The sequence below is a fragment of the Bufo gargarizans genome, chromosome 7, assembly GCF_014858855.1.
Source record: "Bufo gargarizans isolate SCDJY-AF-19 chromosome 7, ASM1485885v1, whole genome shotgun sequence".
Taxonomy (NCBI): Eukaryota; Metazoa; Chordata; class Amphibia; order Anura; family Bufonidae; genus Bufo; species Bufo gargarizans.
In genome coordinates this window covers 83,169,220-83,187,626 of record NC_058086.1, presented here as the reverse complement: position 1 = coordinate 83,187,626, position 18,407 = coordinate 83,169,220, and the positions used below count along the sequence as shown (strand labels likewise).

Below are 18,407 nucleotides of genomic sequence, written 5' to 3'. Positions count from 1 at the left end.
TTTGCTGGATGAAGAAACCTGTCATGCACATTGATTAGCCTTTCTTTTGGCAGAGTTCATCAGGCCAGCGTTACGCACCTTTAGTTACGTAGTGACATAGGTGATGTCTTGTAAACCCATCTAAGTTAAATCTTTTAATAACAGCTGTTGCAATGCCAAAAAATAACCAGTATAGCATGTTCTGCTGGTATCGTAGCACACCCAGGCCATATGCGGAGCATGCCACTCCTTTAGGGTTCATGCACACGACCATATGGCTTTTTCAGTGTTTTGCGGGCCGTTTTTAACGGATCTGTTTTTTGTTTCAGTAGTGTTTTTGTTTTTCTGTTCCGTTTTTCCGTATGGCCTATACAGTAATTACATAGAAAAACGGAACCGATACGGAGAACATACGGAGTACATTCCGTATGTGTTCAGTTTTTTTGCAGACCCATCGACTTGAATGGACCCACGAAACGTAATTTGCAGGCAATAATAGGACATGTTCTATTTTTCAACGGAACGGAAATACGGAAATGGAATGCACACAGAGACACCATTTTTTTGGGCTGACCCATTGAAATGAATGGTTCAGTATAATTAATGCATACTGAACTAAAAAAAAACGTTTGTGTGCATGAGCCCTTAGGCCTCTTTCAGAGGGGCGTCCTGGATTTGTCCCAAGTGCATCTTCATTCAGCACGACCTGCGCTGACGTCACCGCGTGGTCCTTTTGCAGGTCCTCAAAGTGAGTTAATTGTTTTTATTTTTTAACCCCTCAAGTAACCTTGTACTATGCATTATGTATTAATAAAAGTCAATTTGCTGTATTATTTCCTTTATGACATGGTTATAAAGGAAAATAATAGCATTCTTAATTTACTAACATCTCCTAGCACTTGCTTGCGGATGCTATGCGATTTTCACTCAGCCCCATTCATTTCTATGGGGCCTGCGTTGCGTGATAAACGCAGAATATAGAACATCTGTTTTTCCATTCCGTACAAAGATAGAACATGTCCTATTATTGCCTGCAAATCACGTTCTGTGGCTCCATTCAAGTCAATAGGGCTGTAAAAACAACGGAACGGATACGGAATGCATTTCCGTATCCGTTCCGTTTTTGCGGAACCATCTATTGAAAATGTTATGCCCAGCCCAATTTTTCTATGTAATTACTGTATACTGTATATGTCATGCTTCCGTTTCAGATCCGCAGATAACAGAAGCTCTACTGAAGCTCTACTGAGACAAAAAATGGATACGTTTAAAACAGACTGCAAAACACTGAAAAAGCCATACAGTCATGTGCAAGAGGCCTTAAACTGCCTTAGAGTGTTCTCGCTTTGGTTAGGATATGGTGCAATGCTACAAACAATGCAAACCATCTTTTGCTCATTTTGAGTTTATCAGGTGGGCACAGCTAAAATATGTTAGACAGCAGAAGAATTTAATACCCACTGAAGTGATTTTTTGTATGAAATTCCTATAATTCTCTTCATGGGAATCCCAAATAAAACCATACATCTACTGCCTACATTCCATTGTAATTTTCATTAATTAAACAAGGATGAGCTCTTGTGACCATAGATACTGACAGGAACCCTCAAGCAGACACTACGCAGGGCTGAGTCAAAATGTTGATTGTTTTGATGAAGTTTGTAGGATTTATCAGTGATTCTGTTGGGAACTGCACTTTCCACAGTCAATAGATTTTGATGGGTTCAGTAGCTTTCTATTAAAAAGGTTTTCTCTTTAAGGTGGTCCATGAGTCCAGCTTCTTTAACCCCTTAAAAACATGGCCTATTTTCATTTTTGCATTTTGGATTTTTCCTCCCCACATTCCAAACCATAATTTTTTTTTTGTTCACATAGCTATAGAACGGCTTATTTTTGCGGGACACAATGCACTTTTAATGCCACCATTTAATTTACCATGTCTTATATTCAAAAATGGGAACAAAATCTTTGTGTGGCAAAATTGAAAAAAAAAAAAAAAAAGAATCCCGCCAAGGATGTGTACAAATATTAGTTTCATTTCCTTCTGGGATTCATTTCTTTCTGGGAAAATGACCTGACATCCTTATTCTGCGGCTCAATATGAATGAAACGTATATAGTTTTTTTTTTACTATATAGTTACATAGTTAATATGGTTTAAAAAAGACATACCGTAAGTCCATCAAGTAAAAAAAATAAAAACCTTTGGGAAAAAAATCTGAGCTGTTATTTTTATTGGTACCATTTTTGTGGTATGTATGTCTTTTTGATCACTGTAATTAATTTTTTTTAGGGGGGGGCAAGATGACAAAAAAATTTGAATCGGGTGTTTTTCATATTTTTTCCATTACAGTGTTCACCGTACAGGTATTTTTTTAATTTTTAAGACATTTTCAGACACAGTGATACTTAATATGTTTATCTTTTATAGTTTATATATTTTTATATGTAAAATTAAGAAAGGGGGTGATTATTTTTTTTTATATATTGGTGTGTTTTTTTTTTACTTTACTATTAGCCCCCATAGGGTGTTAGTACTAGTACATGAGATGTTTTGATCCCCTCTCCTATTCACTCTAATAGAGATCTATTAGGGTAAATAGTATTTTTACACTCTCTATTCTGAGCTATGCCTTCAACAGCATCCAGGCTGCCATGGCAACCGATCGTAGCCTCTCAATTTCACTGCCGGGGCTCCGATCAGAAGCCACATCCCTCTGCCATCACTCACAGGTGCCCCAATCAGCATTTATCATGGCACCTGAAGGGTTAAATGATGGGGGCGGTGTGGTCGTCGCTCCTTGTCAGTGTGAGCTGCTGCCGGCTGTATGATACAGTTGGCACCCGCCTCATATGGAGCTTGCCTGCTGCAGAGGGCTGCTCCATACATCTCCTCTACAGGTACGTCATAATGCATGAAGAGGTTTAACCCTTCAAAAAAAAAAAAGACATGTCGCTTAACTTTCTGATGAAATACATGCTGACCATTCTGAGGAGAAACTCTTCATCCTGGCTGATAGATATGGGTTAGGGACCCTACTGTGTGATTGAGAAACAGAAATTAAAATGTGAGCCCCTCTAGGAACAAATACTGATGTGAGTGATTTCCAAGAAACCCAGTGTCTAGCCTGTTATACTCAATGCAGGTATAAGGGGCACTCGCAAAATTGTTGATGAATGGGGAAGGGAAAGAATCAGTTATACTCCAATTGTGTGGACCCATATAATAGTCTGCAATATCTCTGTGTGCCTGATTGTATACAGAGGAAGCATAAGTAATAGCTGTCAATAGTTTGGCCCACAGCTGTTACATATTGCTGTGTAGGAATTTCAGGATGGGGAGCAGTCAAGATTAATTCCATGAGTGTGAATAATAACAACTGTTACAATAAAAACTTCACTTCTTCATTGCTGATTTTATTTTCAACTTTTTGCTTCTCTAAACAGTCCAAAATTCTGGAAGGAGCTCTCCATCTTCTATTCCACGGTTTGATGCAACTCTAGCAATGAGGGTGAGTATTGAACCAAGACAATGTCTACATCTTTTACAGCAACTGAACCTTAAAGGGGTTCTGCACTTTGTTTAAACTGATGATCTATCTTCTGGATAGATCATCAGCATCTGACCGGCGGGAGTCCGACCCCCGCTGATCAGCTGTTTGAGAAGGCAGCAGCGCTCCAGCAGCGCCGCAGCCTTCTCACTGTTTACCGCTGGCCCAGTGACGTCACAACTTGTATCAACTGGCCTGGGCGGGGCTAAGCTTCATTCAAGTGAACAGAGCTTAGCCCCGCCCAGGCCAGTGATACTAGTCGTGATGTCACTGGGCCTGCGGTGAACAGTGAGAAGGCCGCGGCGCAGCTGATCGGCAGGGGTCGGACTCCCGCCGGTCAGATGCTGATGATCTATCCAGAAGATAGATTATCAGTTTAAACAAAGTGCAGAACCCCTTTAAAGTGAATCTCCAACCTGGAATACCATATAACATATCAAAATCATATTCAGTTATCAAAATGTCTAAAATACTGTGTGCTGGGTAATTATTCTGGGTGTACACAGACATCATAGGGAGCCATAGCGAAACATAGAAAGGTTCCCCCCATCAGGCATGAAGTCAGTGACTGGCTGCAGTGATCATGTAAATAGGAAAGGAATGCCATGAGAGTTGTGGCACTAGATCGGTGGGTGAAATTAGTTATTTTCTTTTATACACTTTCCTGTTTGCCATTTTCATTTACATCAGAAAACCATAAACCAGATTTCTATAGGGGAGTAGAGTGGTTTTTTAAAGGGGTACTGATGACCTATCCTTTGCTGGGAGTCAGACCCCACCTATCAGATACTGATGATCTATTCTGAGGATAGGCCATCAGTATCCGACCCTTTTAAATAAACAAGTAGCTCTCTGTACCACACAGGCCTCATCCATGCCTGAGCCCTATCAATTACTTGACATAAAACAGTTGCTGTGAAGGCATTGATAATTCTCCTCCATACAATTCTAATCCCATTTACTTTCACATTGTAAATTTTAAAACTGCATGCAGTCACAACTAGGGGTGCATATGGTATATAGAAGTTTATACAGCTGCTATTGAACTCAATGGAAGTTGTAACATTTTGAGAAATCTGCAGTGTTTTACAGTAGCAGTAAAGTGGATTTGGTTAAAAATAAATAATCCACAGTGGTATGTGCACATTAGTTGTCCTGATTTTAAATCCAAAGCATGACAAATGATCTTGTAGGTTTTCACTATGGATTTCACACTTTACAATCTTCCCATCCTAATTAATCTAAATATACATGCATGTGAGTAGCCGATGATTGATAGAGCAGGTTCATGCATCACACAAATGCTATGCTTTTTGCACTCCGTGCCTAGATATCTGTAATTCATAGTTGGATCCACCCTGACTAATAAAGGTGCTGCATTTAATGAATGGTATCAAGTAAGAAGCAGGAGTGACAGACTATGCCCAACTATATTATTAATGTTGCCACCTTTTGTCAGAAAGAGCTATATTGCTTTTTATTTCTTGCGACAAAGTTACTAAATCTTACTTACACATGTTGTGGTACTCCATAAGATACTTGAAACATTAATGAAACAATTACGGTTATGGTTAAACAAAGAGGTCAACAGCCCCACTCTGTCCACTGGCTGTGTCTAGTATTACAGCTCCATTCACCTGAGCTGCAAGACCAGGAAAAGCCAATAGAAAAAAGTGCAGCTGTTTAGAGAAAAATGCAGACCGTTCTAATTTTGAACCACCACTGTAAAGTAAAAAATCCATTATAACCTTTTTTCAGTCCTCATGTACACAACTGTGTCCATATTGTGGTCCCCAAACCACTAGTCTGCAAAATATCGATGAATGTCTTCGGTCTTCCATCCACATTTTTCTCACTCCCATCACTGGAAATGTCTGTATCACAGACAAGAATAGGACATGTTCTATAATATGTTGAACAGTCATATGGGTGTGGACAGCCCATGGATGACATCTGTGTTTTTTTGCAGACCCATAGAAATGAATAGGTCTGCAATGCAGACAAGGATGCAAAATACAGCTGTTTTCTGAGGTCTAAGGCCTCTTTCACACTACCGTTTTTTATTTCGTTTTGCGGGCCGTTTTTGCGTTCCATATATGGTCCGTAAACGGAACCATTCATTTCAATGGTTCTGCAAGAAAAAAAAAAAAACGGAATGTACTCCATATGTACTTCGTATACATTCCGTTTATGTATTTCCGTTTTTCCGTTCCATTGAAAGATAGAACATGTCCTATTATTGCACGCAAATCACGTTCCGTGGCTCCATTCAAGTCAATAGGTCCGCAAAAAAACAAAACAAAATGCATCTGTATGTCTTCCATACCCGTTCTGTTTTTGCGGAACTGTCTATTGAAAATGTTATGCCCGGCCCAATTTTTTCTATGTAATTACTGTATATGCCATACGGAAAAACTGAACGAAAAAAAAAACGGAACAACGGATCTGTGAAAAACAGACCGCAAAACACTGAAATAGCCATACGGTACTGTGAAAGAGGCCTAACTCTGCTTCCTTCTACCAATGCCTCCTCTTTTCATTGCTGGAAGTGAAAGGCCCCTTTTACACGGGCAAGTATTCCGCGCGGATGCAATGCGTGAGTTGAACGCATTGCACCCGCACTGAATCCCGACCCATTCATTTCTATGGGGCTGTTCACATGAGCGGTGATTTTCAAGCATCACTTATGCGTTGCGTGAAAATCGCAGCATGCTCTATTTTGTGCGTTATAAGGGAAAATAATAGCATTTTGAATACAGAATGCATAGTACAATAGTGCTGAAGGGGTTAAAAAAATAAAATAAAAAAATTAACTCACCTTAATCCACTTGCTCGCGCAGCCCGACATCTCTTCTGTCTGTCTTCTGTGCTGTGTGCAGGAACAGGACCTGTGGTGACGTCACTCCGGTCATCACATGCTCCATCACATGATCTTTTACCATGGTGATGGATCATGTGATGAACCATGTGATGACTGGAGTGACGTCACCACAGGTCCTTTTCCTGCACACAGCACAGAAGACAGACAGAAGAGATGCCGGGCTGCGCGAGCAAATTATTATTATTATTTTTTTAACCCCTTCAGCGCTATTGTACTATGCATTCTGTATTCAGAATGCTATTATTTTCCCTTATAACCATGTTATAAGGGAAAATAATACAATCTACAGAACACCGATCCCAAGCCCGAACTTCTGTGAAGAAGTTCAGGTTTGGGTACCAAACATGCCGATTTTTCTCACGTGCGTGCAAAACGCATTACAATGTTTTCCACTTGCGCAGAAAAATCATGCATGTTCCCGCAACGCACCCGCACTTTTTCCCGCAACGCCCGTCTGAAAGAGGCCAAAGGATAATCATTTTCTTCAATCACCAGTAGAAAGCCCCTTTGGTGAAAAGAACAATAAGAACTATTTTGAATGTATAATATTAACCCCTTCAGTACTGAGCCACTTTTTAAGCCACAGGCTGATTTTTGCTAATCTGGCATGTCACTTTATGTGGTAATAACTTTGGAATGCTTTTACTTATCCAATCCATTCTGAGATTGTTTTATCGTGACACAATGTACTTTATGATACTGGTAAATTTTAGTCAATATATTTCACCTTTATTTATAAAATCAGGGCCGTCTTTACCAAGGGGCAAAAGGGGCAGCTGCCCCGGGCCCAGTTGCTCCTGGGGGGCCCAAGGCAGCTGCCTCTTGAGCCCTGCTAGCTACTGCCCCAGGTGTCAAGCTGTCTGTGTACTTTAACGTTGTGATCTAGGACCTTAATGACATCATCACCATGTGACCAGTAACCTAGCAATTACTGGTCACATGGCTATGAGGCAATCACAGGTCCTATCAGGAGTGTTGCAGAAGTTAACTGTGGAGCTTTTTTGTGTGAAGATTACATCAGAAAAAGGTGACAGGGGCTGTTATGTTAATATACTGTAAACTACTGTATAGTGGGGTGCTGTATATTTTGTGGGGGCCTGTATACTGTGGGGTCTGTATATTGTGTGGGACTGTATACTGTGTGGTGGGCTGTATACTGTGTGGGGCTGTATACTGTGGGGGGCCTGTATACTGTGGGGCCTGTATACTGTGTGGTGGTCTATATACTGTGTGGTGGGCTGTATACTGTGTGGGGGCCTGTATACTGTGTGGTGGGCTGTATACTGTGTGTGGGTGGCCTGTATACTGTGGGGGGGGGCTGTATACTGTGTGGGGGCCTGTATACTGTGTGGTGGGCTGTATACTGTGTGGGGGCCTGTATACTGTGGGGGCTGTATACTGTGTAGTGGGCTGTATACTGTGTGGTGGGGCTGTATACTGTGTGGTGGGGCTGTATACTGTGTGGTGGGGCTGTATACTGTGTGAGGGGGGTGTATACTGTGTGGGGGGGCTGTATACTGTGTGGGGGCCTGTATACTGTGTGGTGGGCTGTATACTGTGTGGTGGGCTGTATACTGTGTGGGAGCCTGTATACTGTGGGGGGGGGGGCCTTATACTATGTGGTGGGCTGTATACTGTGTGGTGGGCTGTATACTGTGTGGGGGCCTGTATACTGTGTGGTGGGGCTGTATACTGTGTGGTGGGGCTGTATACTGTGTGGTGGGGCTGTATACTGTGTGGTGGGGCTGTATACTGTGTGGTGGGCTGTATACTGTGTGGGGGCCTGTATACTGTGGTGGTCTGTATACTGTGTGGTGGTCTGTATACTGTGTGGGGGTCTGTATACTGTGTGGGGGGCTGTATACTGTGGGGGGCTGTATAGTGTGGGGGGCCTGTATAGTGTGGAGGGGCCTGTATAGTGTGGGGGGGGCTGTATAGTGTGTGTGGGGGGGGGGGGGGCTGTATAGTGTAGGGGTCTGTATAGTGTGGGGGGGGCTGTATAGTGTGGGGGGTCTGTATAGTGTGGGGGGCTGTATAGTGTGGAGTGCTATACTGCTGTACTGTATACTGTGGGGGTCTGTATACTGTGGGTGCGGTATAGTGTGGAGTGCTATACTGCTGTACTGTATAGTGTGGGGGGCTGTATTGTGTATAGTTTGGGGTGCTGTATACAGTGAGGTGTTGTATACTGTGGGCTGCTATATTTCTCTACTATATACTGTGGGGTACTGTATAGTGTGGGGTGCTATACTGCATACTGTGTGGTGCTGTATACTATAGGGTGCTATACTGCATACTGTGGGGTGCTGGGGTGCACTGTAACACTAGGGTGAGCCGAGCCCTGGTCTCCTTCCTGCAGAGCGGTGCCCACTTCCAGCCTGAGCCCAGCTGCCCAGAACACTGATCCTGAGCCACTGGAGCCTTCAGAACTGGAAGTATTTACAGTCATTCACTGGACTCTACCAGATGAGTGGATTTTTTGTGTGAGTGTTGTGGTGTTGTGATTGCCTGCTAAGGTGTGGGAAGGCGGGATCCAGGGGACCCAAGTAAATTTTTGCCCAGGGTCCAATCAATATTAAAGATGGCCCTGCAAAAAATAATCCAAAATTTACCCAAAATGTGGAAAAATTCACAATTTTCTAAATTTTTATTTTTCTACTTTTAAAACAGATAGTAATTCCTCATAAAATAGTCATCAATCAGCATTCCCCATATGTCTGGCTTTATGTTGGCATCATTTTTTAAATGTCAGTTTATTTTTTTAGGACGTTAGAAGGCTTAGTTTAGAAGCCATTTTTAAAATTTTCAACAAAATTTCCCAAACCATTTTTTTAAGCAGCAATTGAGTTATAAAGTGATTTTGAGGGGCTTACGTAATGGACATAAATTACAGAAATACCCCATATGTGGTGGTAAACTGCCCTATGGGAATGTGGCAGTGGTCAGAAGGAAAGAAGTACCATGTGATTTTGGAGGCAGATTTTGCTAGAATGGCTTTTAGTCACCATTTTGTATTTGAAGAGACCCTGACGTACCCCTGCAGTGGAAACCCTCAAAAGTGACCCCATATTGGAAACTACACCCCTTAAAGAATATATTAAGGGGGTACTGAGCACTTTGACCCCCTAAGCGTTTTCTAGAATTTGGAAACATTTGGCAGTGAAAATGAAAAGTTTCTTCCAAGAAAAAGATTTCATTTTCACAAGGGATAACAGTAGAAAAAGCACCCCATAATTTGTTACCCATTTTCTCCTGAATACGGCAACACCCCATATGTGTTGCTAAACTGCTGTGGGGGCTCATGGCAGGATTTAGAACGGAAGGAGCCATTAGTAGCATTTTGAGGTACGTAAGACTTTGATCGCTTGATATTAAACTTTTAGGGAGGCAAGGTGAAAAAAAATGCCTGTTTTTTTTGTTTTTTTTTACTGTATTTACCTGAGGGAGCATATAATGTCACATGGTAAAAGCATTCTTGAAAATAATAAAATCTTTTTGTGTTGCCATTTTCTGAGAGCCATACTTTTTTTAATTTTTGGCTGATTGTCTTAGGTAGGATCTCATTTTTTGCGGGATGATATGACGGTTTGATTGGTGCCATTTTGGGCTACATATGCCAGAAAATTGCATATTTTTTATTTATTTTGGCACAGTTTTCATATTATTATTTTTTACGGTGTTCACCTGACAGGGTGGATCATGTGATTTTTTTATAGAGCCGGTCGATTTGGACGTGGCGATTCTTAATACGTCTACTTTTCTCTTTTTCCCTTTTTGTTTACAATTATTATTTTTTTTACTTTATTTTGGGAAAATGACACTTTTTTTTTTACTTGAAACTTTACATTTTTTTGTAAAACTTTATTTTTATTACTTTTTTCACTTTTTTTTGGGGTCCCACTCTGGGACTTCAACTTTTGGGAATCTCATCCCCTTTAAAATGCATTACAATACTTCTGTATTGTAATGCATTGACTGTAAGTGTATTACCAGTGGATCTCACAGACTCATGGATGGCAGCCACGATGCCTAAGAAAGACATTGTGCTACCGTACAAGCCATTGGGTCCCACGTCACAGCAGCGCAGAGACCCGGTGGACACCCTGCACCCTGCACAACAGCGCTTACAGAAGCAGTGGAAGGGTTAATGCGCTGGCGTTTTCACTGATGCTGATGCATACAGCAGGAGTCTGGCTATCTGTAACTGCTGGAACCCTGCAGCTGATCGGGCGGGCACAGCTCCTGTTCAAAGCGCTGGAGCTGTACGACGCTGGGATTTGTGACCCTGTTTCCAGCACCATATATGTACAGCGCTGGTATCCTATGGGTTAAATAAGAAATGTTGCTGTAGACTTAACTAAAAATCCAAGGTCACAGCAGCCAAGAGTCTGTTTATATTTTCAGGGTCTTTGTAGGACGTTCCGTCATATTTGATGGAAATATAAAACAGCATGCTGCAATATTCAGTCCACCAAAATGAGGGCTCATGCTGGATCGGTTTTAATATGAGCAGTGAAAGTGTGAACAGAGCCTAAGTAAAGCTGCATAGTAGTTGTGAAGTGAAAGGAACACATTATATAGATTACTGCTCTTCATCCCAGGGATATTTAGAGTAGCATGCAGCCTATGCAAAGAGCAAATAGCTGCTTCCTGTCAGTCATAGAGAAAGACATGCAGAAAAAAACTATCCTATTGTGGTGCTGTTATCTGCTGATGGATGGATTACAATTGTGAAGATTTCATCCAAATTGAACTTTTAGTGTAAATAACGCGTTTCATTGGCAAATCACCCTTTTTCATGTTATGGCATAATTTTAAAAGGGTTATCCCATTTTTAATGTAAAAAATAATCAAACCATATAATACATGACAAACTCTTTCTAACAAAGCTAGAACCAGGCCTAGGTCTCACATGGATCCAGAGATACCATCATTCATTGCTCCAATTGCTGTGCTAGACTTATCAAGTTGGCAGCTGAAGGGGACTGTCCTATACTGTAGTTCAGGGGTGTGTCCTTTCTGCTGCAGCTCTCACCCTATCACAGCTCAGGAAGAAGCTAAAGGATGAAACTGAGCATGTGCGGCCATCTCAGCAAAAAGCAGGTGGTGCTATACATATACATTTTATTCATGAAGTTGTTAATTACATGCAATCTAAAAAGTATTCAGATCCAGGTGCTGGTTTGAAAATTGTAGAATATTTTTCGTGGGACAACCCCTTTAAGTGCCAAAACCCTTCAACCATGTTTACACTAAAGCTCAGTTTAGAAAAAACCTACAGGATTTTAATTCTTCACTGATGGAAAAGGTTTGATTTTTCTTGCATTTCTCTCGCGATGGTTCCTCTCTGCCTCTGGGCTCTGGTCCAAGTTGGGGATACACACATAAATCTCCATAGGAGTTGAGTCTGTCACAACACCTTCAGGTAAGTGTAGTGCCACCAACCTGTACATATTATCCTAGTCTTTCACATGGAGCACCCTTTCATATTCTGTTCATGAACATATTTCAGTTTAAAATTGTCCAATTTTTTCAGCTTTGTATAGATTGGACACAGGCTACTTGCTAGATGACTAAATAAAATTGGAATCCTTGTGTGAAATATTCCCTTTTTTTCCCATTTACAGGATATCGAACCTGCAAAGGAGTTCTCTATACCTCGCCCTCAACAACGTCCGAACTCATATCTACATTATCGAACCCATGACTTGACCCAAATGTAAATCTATATTGCACTGGACTTGCCCCCCGTCTTACTGTCTGCACTCCTGAGGTTGTCATTGTCCTCCAGGATATGAAGCCAACACCATAAAACTAAGTACCAGGAGAATATGGAAACGGACAGTACCATGTCCCTGAGAGAGTTGTTTCAGTAATCTAACCTTGTTTTAGATGCGTAATAAAGGCAGCAAGCAAAAAAAAAAAAGTTAAATCTGTAAATTGCCATTATTCTACAAACAGAAAATAATGTAGGGCATATTTATTAATATGATGACCTGGCACCATGTAAACTATTTTGTATGATGTCTGTAGCACATTTTTAAAAATGGCCTGCAGCTCATCTCTAGAACCTGGGCTAAAAAAACCTCTACAAAATACAAATTCTGCAAACTTGTAGAGCAACTTTTATCGGCAGATATTGATACATACACCACATACATTAATACCACACCACACACCATCCTTTCTAAAAAAAAAACACACTGCAACTAGAGACATTTTTCTAGTTTTCTGAACACTGTTACTCCAGATGCATTGATGCAACACCTCAATTAAAATCTGCCCGTTAACTCTTTACAGATTGTGTTGAGCAGATTAAAGCACATACTGTTCTATGAGTAAGTAGAAGTGTTCGGGTCCAACACCAGATCTGATATCTTGTCAGTAGGTGGCCTTTTTTAAAGAAGTTGTCCCATTTCAAAATGTATGGCATATTGCTTGGATGTGCCATACATTTTAGATAGATGTGGGCCCCATCTCTGGAACCTGCTCTGATCTCCAGAATGGGGCACCTGAAGTGCAGGAGAGCACACCACGCGTGTGGGGCATTCTCTCCATTCACTGCCATGGGACTGCCGGAAATAGCCAAGCCAGCGCTCCGCTATATTCAGAACTCCCATAGTGACGAATACAGAATGGCTGCATGTGTAACTGCACTTCAAGGGATAATGGAGGGTCCTGTCCATCAGTGGCCTCCTTTCACTGGGCTAGACTGTGCATGCGCTAGTTGTCTTGTTCATTGACAGTGTACGCACAGTAAGTAGTCAGTGGTAGGAAGCAGGTGAACAGACCTGCAAGAAAACACAATTATTATACCATAGGGCATTGGTGCTGATGGTTTAATACCTATTACTAGCTGGATGTGAAAGGGCTTTATCCAGTTAGCAAAGTAAGAGATGCACTTAAAGAGGACCTTTCATGGGTCTAGACATTATAAAATAGGTAGCACGTTATGTAAGGCATAAAGCAGGGCTCTAATAGCGCTTACTATTTTTCCTGGGCGCCGCTCCATTCGCCCGCTGTGCCCTTGTTAAATTCTCCCGCCTATAATTAATAGCATTAGAACAGGTAGGAGGCGATGCCAGGGTTTCTCAATGGGCGTCTCCTTCTCCCTGGCTGTAGCACGGTCCAATCACAAAGAAAAGCATCACAGCCAGGGAGAAGGTGATTTTTTTTTCTTTCCCTGGCTGTGATGCTCTCCTTTGTGATTAGACCGCACCACATTAAGAAACCCTGGCGACTGCTCCTCCCGGTTCTGATGCTATTAATTAGCAAACCAGGCGGGATAATTTAACTGGGGCACAGCGGGTGAACAGAGCGGCACCTAGAAAAAATAGTAAGTGCTATTAGATCCCTGCTGTATGCCCTACATAACCTGCTACTTATTTTATAATGTCTGGACCCATGAAAGGGTCTGAGCAGCGACACTAGACACAGTCGACAGACAAGAGAGGCATTTTATCTCTTTCTCAGTCTCCATTAAATGACAGCTAAATTCTTTGTCAATGTCACAGTGCCATCTAGTGTTCATTACCCAAAAATGTACAAATTCAAATTAAATAGCAGTTGACAGAGCAATCATTTACATGATCATAGCAATAAAATGCAATCCAGTGCTCACATATACACTATAAAGTCACCATAGCCCACCGACACAAAAAAATAAAGAAAAACACTAATACACTTTGTCACAAACAGCTCCATGCCAATGAATCCCCATATTCATGAGCTCACGGCTCTCCCCGCTCACCTGCCTCTGATTGACAGTTGTTTTTCAATTTGAATCACCAGCAGATGGGCGGGAAGAGTCATGCGCTTAAGAATATTCGGTTCAGTACAAGATTTTGAAATGCTCCAATGCTCATCTTGGAGGGGCTGCCTGGGAGAAGAAGGGGATATGTCCGGGTTCTGCTCTGAACCCAGACAATCCCTTTAATGACTGAAATTGCTCAAGTTACAAGTGAGAGTAGTTTTTCATGACACTACCTGAGAAATGTGATGACAGGGTGATCTTGTGATAGGACCTCCGAATGACTTCCACTACTTTAAGTATCACAGTAGTAATGTAGGGTACTCACAAAGGCCCTGATTGCCAGTTCTCTCCTGAACTCCTTTTAGAGTCGGGCAAATGGCCGAATAGAGGAAAGTTAGACTTTGCACGCGACCGTATGCCCTCCGAGACATACTGTCTGTGAGCAGGCCATATGTCCTGGAGCAGCATTGATCGTGTGCACGGGAGAACACAGCATCATAGATTACAATGATGCTGTGGACGTCGGGCCGCCCGCGGGACTATTGTCCTGCACTATTGATCTTGTACGTGTGCAAGAGGCCTTAGAGACTTGCTTTCTTCATCAGACATGAAGGTTATATTTGTCTAAATGGCACTTTTCATTTAAAAAAATTGATAAATCTTTATTTTATTGTTGTGTGCCTAGTTTTAGATAAGTTTTTCTCATATAATTTGTACTCATTTTCATGTAAGACAATCCTCCTCCCATTATTTAACATGTATAAAGTGGAGGTTCTGCGTTTGAATAACATTAGTTATATAGTTTGTAACTGTGATATTGCTGTTGCCAGTCCATTCTTAATAATACATCTTTAGGCACTTTTACAGCTTTTACATGCTGGGGATTCTCAGTACTACAGTGCGGTTTTCCATTAGAATGGTTTTCTAGAGTCTTTTTACAAAAGCGACTATGTAAACTGTGGGCAATGAAACAGTTTTCCTGTACCATACAAGTACAAATAGGAATAATACAGCACCAACCTAGGTTGCAGAAATATATATATATGGTACAGATTAAAAACTAAAAAATAAAGGGAACATCAAAAAGGCTAATGAAGATCTAATACAGAACTCCACTTTAAACAACTGTATTCTCTGTTTTCATAAGTATTAATTGTCTTTTATGTGTCTGTAAATAGATATGTCACAGATATGTAATAAATATATGTTAAATTATTTATCCTACAACTGTAATAAAAGCATATATAACAGAATATAATACAAAGATATGTTCTGTAGTTTACCATTCCAAAACTAGCAACTTCTCAAAAGACAAATTAAACAAAGTGATGTCACTGAATGACTTGCCGTGTGCCACACACCTTATTCTTGTCTGGGTTCTGTATTCATTTAAGAATTTCTCTCTTCGATGCAATTAATTGAATAGTAACATAATGGGTTGATATGAAACCCTGGATAGCAGGGGATATTGATTGAATCTCAAATGTATATGCTTATGTGCATTGTTTTGCTGAATAATGCAGACACCTTTTATGCCAGTGTGTGACCTGATTTAGAACTGTTTAGTCTTCGTAGTTGACAGTCGCAGTCGCTGCCTTTTGATCAAGTTGTGTTATTTTAAACTTTTTAATTCTCTTTAAACAATAGAACCTAAATGAGACACCTTTTCAAATGTTAAACTTCTGACTTCCTACCATATGACCATTTTTAAGTTATTGGTGGAAGTGATAAATGAATAGAAATGGAAAGTCTACATGTCTCGCTGAGTGATAATATCTTCAATATCCTCCTAACTCTGCTCCTTACTATGTAGAGGGCAGTCTCTCAGCGATAAATCCAGACGAGGTCAGTATAACAGGGGAAATAACCCCTGGTGAAGAGTCCAATTGTTTAATGGGGCCAATCACTTTATTTAGACTAATTGTGCACTTAGTTGTCATGACTGGCGTGCCGATCACATACGTGACACAAAGGGAGGGAAAAGGGAAGGCCCTGTCCAAGGGAGAGGGAAAGGTGCTGACCCCTAACTCACCTCGAGGCTGGCACCTGACTGCCCTGACGTCCCTAGACGGGTTCCTCACCCGTACGCCGATCGCGTGCCTAAACCTTGGCTTTCCCTAAGATGAGCCCTAGGTAGTGAATAGGGCAGTGGGAACACTAGTCCGCACCACTAACTCTAAAGGAAAACAGCAAGGAGAGGACAGACAATACAGACAACATATAATCCCAGGTGGGCGACCACAGTGGACAACAAAAGTCCAACAGGGATCCGGAGGGTAACACTTGGAACAACAACCAGGGATCACAGCTCCAGTGGGTCAGTATAGAAGTCCAGGCAGGAAGCTCTATATCTGGCAACCAGAGAAGTGGGAGAGGAGAATATAAGGAGGTTGGGAGTGACAGACAAGAAACAGCTGAGGAGGAGAAGCTACGGATCCCTGAGTGAGACAAAAAGGATAGCAAGGCAAACACAGAAAACTATCATTAAGAAACAGCTGAGGAGAAGAAGCTACGGATCCCTGAGTGAGACAAGAAGGATTGCAAGGCAAACACAGAAAACTATCATTAAGAAACAGCGTGATCTTTAGACATAGAGCGCGCAGCCACCCGCTGCGACTTCCTGACCCCGGGTATAACGGAGTCAGACGTGGCTCTTGACACCCTCGTGACATTAGTATTGCCATTGTGTTTGGCCTGGAAAGCATGGTGTAGCTGCACATACCTATAAAAATCTGATGAAAAACAGAACAAAAGGAGAGACGTGCTCTGTGAAGGACCATAGGAGGCAAGACAAAGGTTTGTGTGGCAATATAATTATCTTGTTTATTTGTGCGGCAAGGCACAACACTAGTGTAGGAACAGTATTGATAATCCCCATGTGCATGCTGCGTAGCCATCGGTCCCAGGATCGGGCCGAATCATGTAGAAGCCAAACTTCAGAAAAAGGGTCCACACGTATCAGGGAAGTACATAGATGTGGTGTGTAGCAAGTGGTCTTTATTGGATTAATAATGCATTTCAGAGTAGGACTTAATCAGATAACATCCAGTGTTGGTAAAGTATAGTGTGGATGGGAGGTGCACAATAAAATTAGAATTAACCCTTACAGGTTACAACAGACGCTAGTACATTAATAGAATATAAAAAATAATGCAATCAAAGTATTGTAAAGCATTATAAAATACAGCTAACTTGCGAAAGGACATAAAGACTGTATTTTTTTATTGTTATGTAACATTAAGTATAAGGTAGGGTTAAAGGGGTTTGTCACTTCAGCAAGTGGCATTTATCATGTACAGGAAGTTAATACAAACCACTTACCGTATTTTAGGCATATAAGACACACCTATGTTTTAGAGGAGGACAATAAGAAAAAAATATTTTTCACTGGAGATCACATCAACAATCAGACCCCCAATATTAATCTGACCTCAGCTCACAGCCCCAATCAGATCCCCAATGTTAATAAGACCTCAGATCAGAGCCCAATATAAAGAAGACCCCCAATCAGACCTCAGATTAGACCCCCATGCCTCATATCAGCCCCCAGTCATATATATAATCAGCCCCCAGACATTATTCAGCAGCCCCAGCCTCAGATCACAAAATGAATAAACCACTTACCTCTCCTGCTCCTGGAAGCTGCCACTCCTCTCCTCCAGCGCGATCCTCGTCCTCCTGCTGTCGGCTGTGTTGTGAACTGTCGAGCACAGCGTGAGGTCACAGAGTGCATCTTATGGGGTGAAAAATACTGTACTAATGTATTGTGATTGTCCATATTGCTTCCTTTGCTGGCTGGATTAATTTTTCCATCACATTATACACCTAATTCTATTTAAGTGTCACATAGATTAAATATTTTGTTTTTCAGTTCAACTCATGGATGGTATTGTGTCTCAGGGCTCTTTTGATCACTGAAAACAATCTCGGACACCTGTGATAGTTTTTCCTTAAATTGGGCTCACCTGCTAACTACTAAAGGAGGGTGTTCCACGTTATTAAGTATTTTCAAGCAATATGGGGAAGAAAAAGGATCTCCCTGCTGCCGAAAAGAGAGAAATAGTTCAATGCCTTGGACGAGGTATGAAAACATTAGATATTTCACGAAAATGTAAACGTGATCATCGCTCTATTAAGAGATTTGTGGCTGATTAAGAGCACAGACGGGTTCGTGCAGATAAAGGGACATTGAGGAAGATTTCTGTCAGACCCATGCATTGGATCAAGAGAGCAGCTGTTAAAAT

The 18,407-nt window shown here is 41.4% G+C and overlaps 1 protein-coding gene across 1 annotated transcript in view; it reads left to right on the top strand.

The window, feature by feature from the left end:
- Positions 1-15,502, top strand: part of GPRC5D (G protein-coupled receptor class C group 5 member D) — a 41,891-nt gene extending 26,389 nt beyond the window's left edge. The window contains exons 3-4 of the mRNA XM_044301726.1: positions 3,426-3,490; positions 12,038-15,502. Coding sequence (XP_044157661.1) covers positions 3,426-3,490; positions 12,038-12,133 — 161 coding nt within the window. The 3' untranslated portion in view covers positions 12,134-15,502. The remainder of the gene's footprint in view (positions 1-3,425; positions 3,491-12,037) is intronic.
- The last annotated feature ends 2,905 nt before the right edge of the window (positions 15,503-18,407 follow it).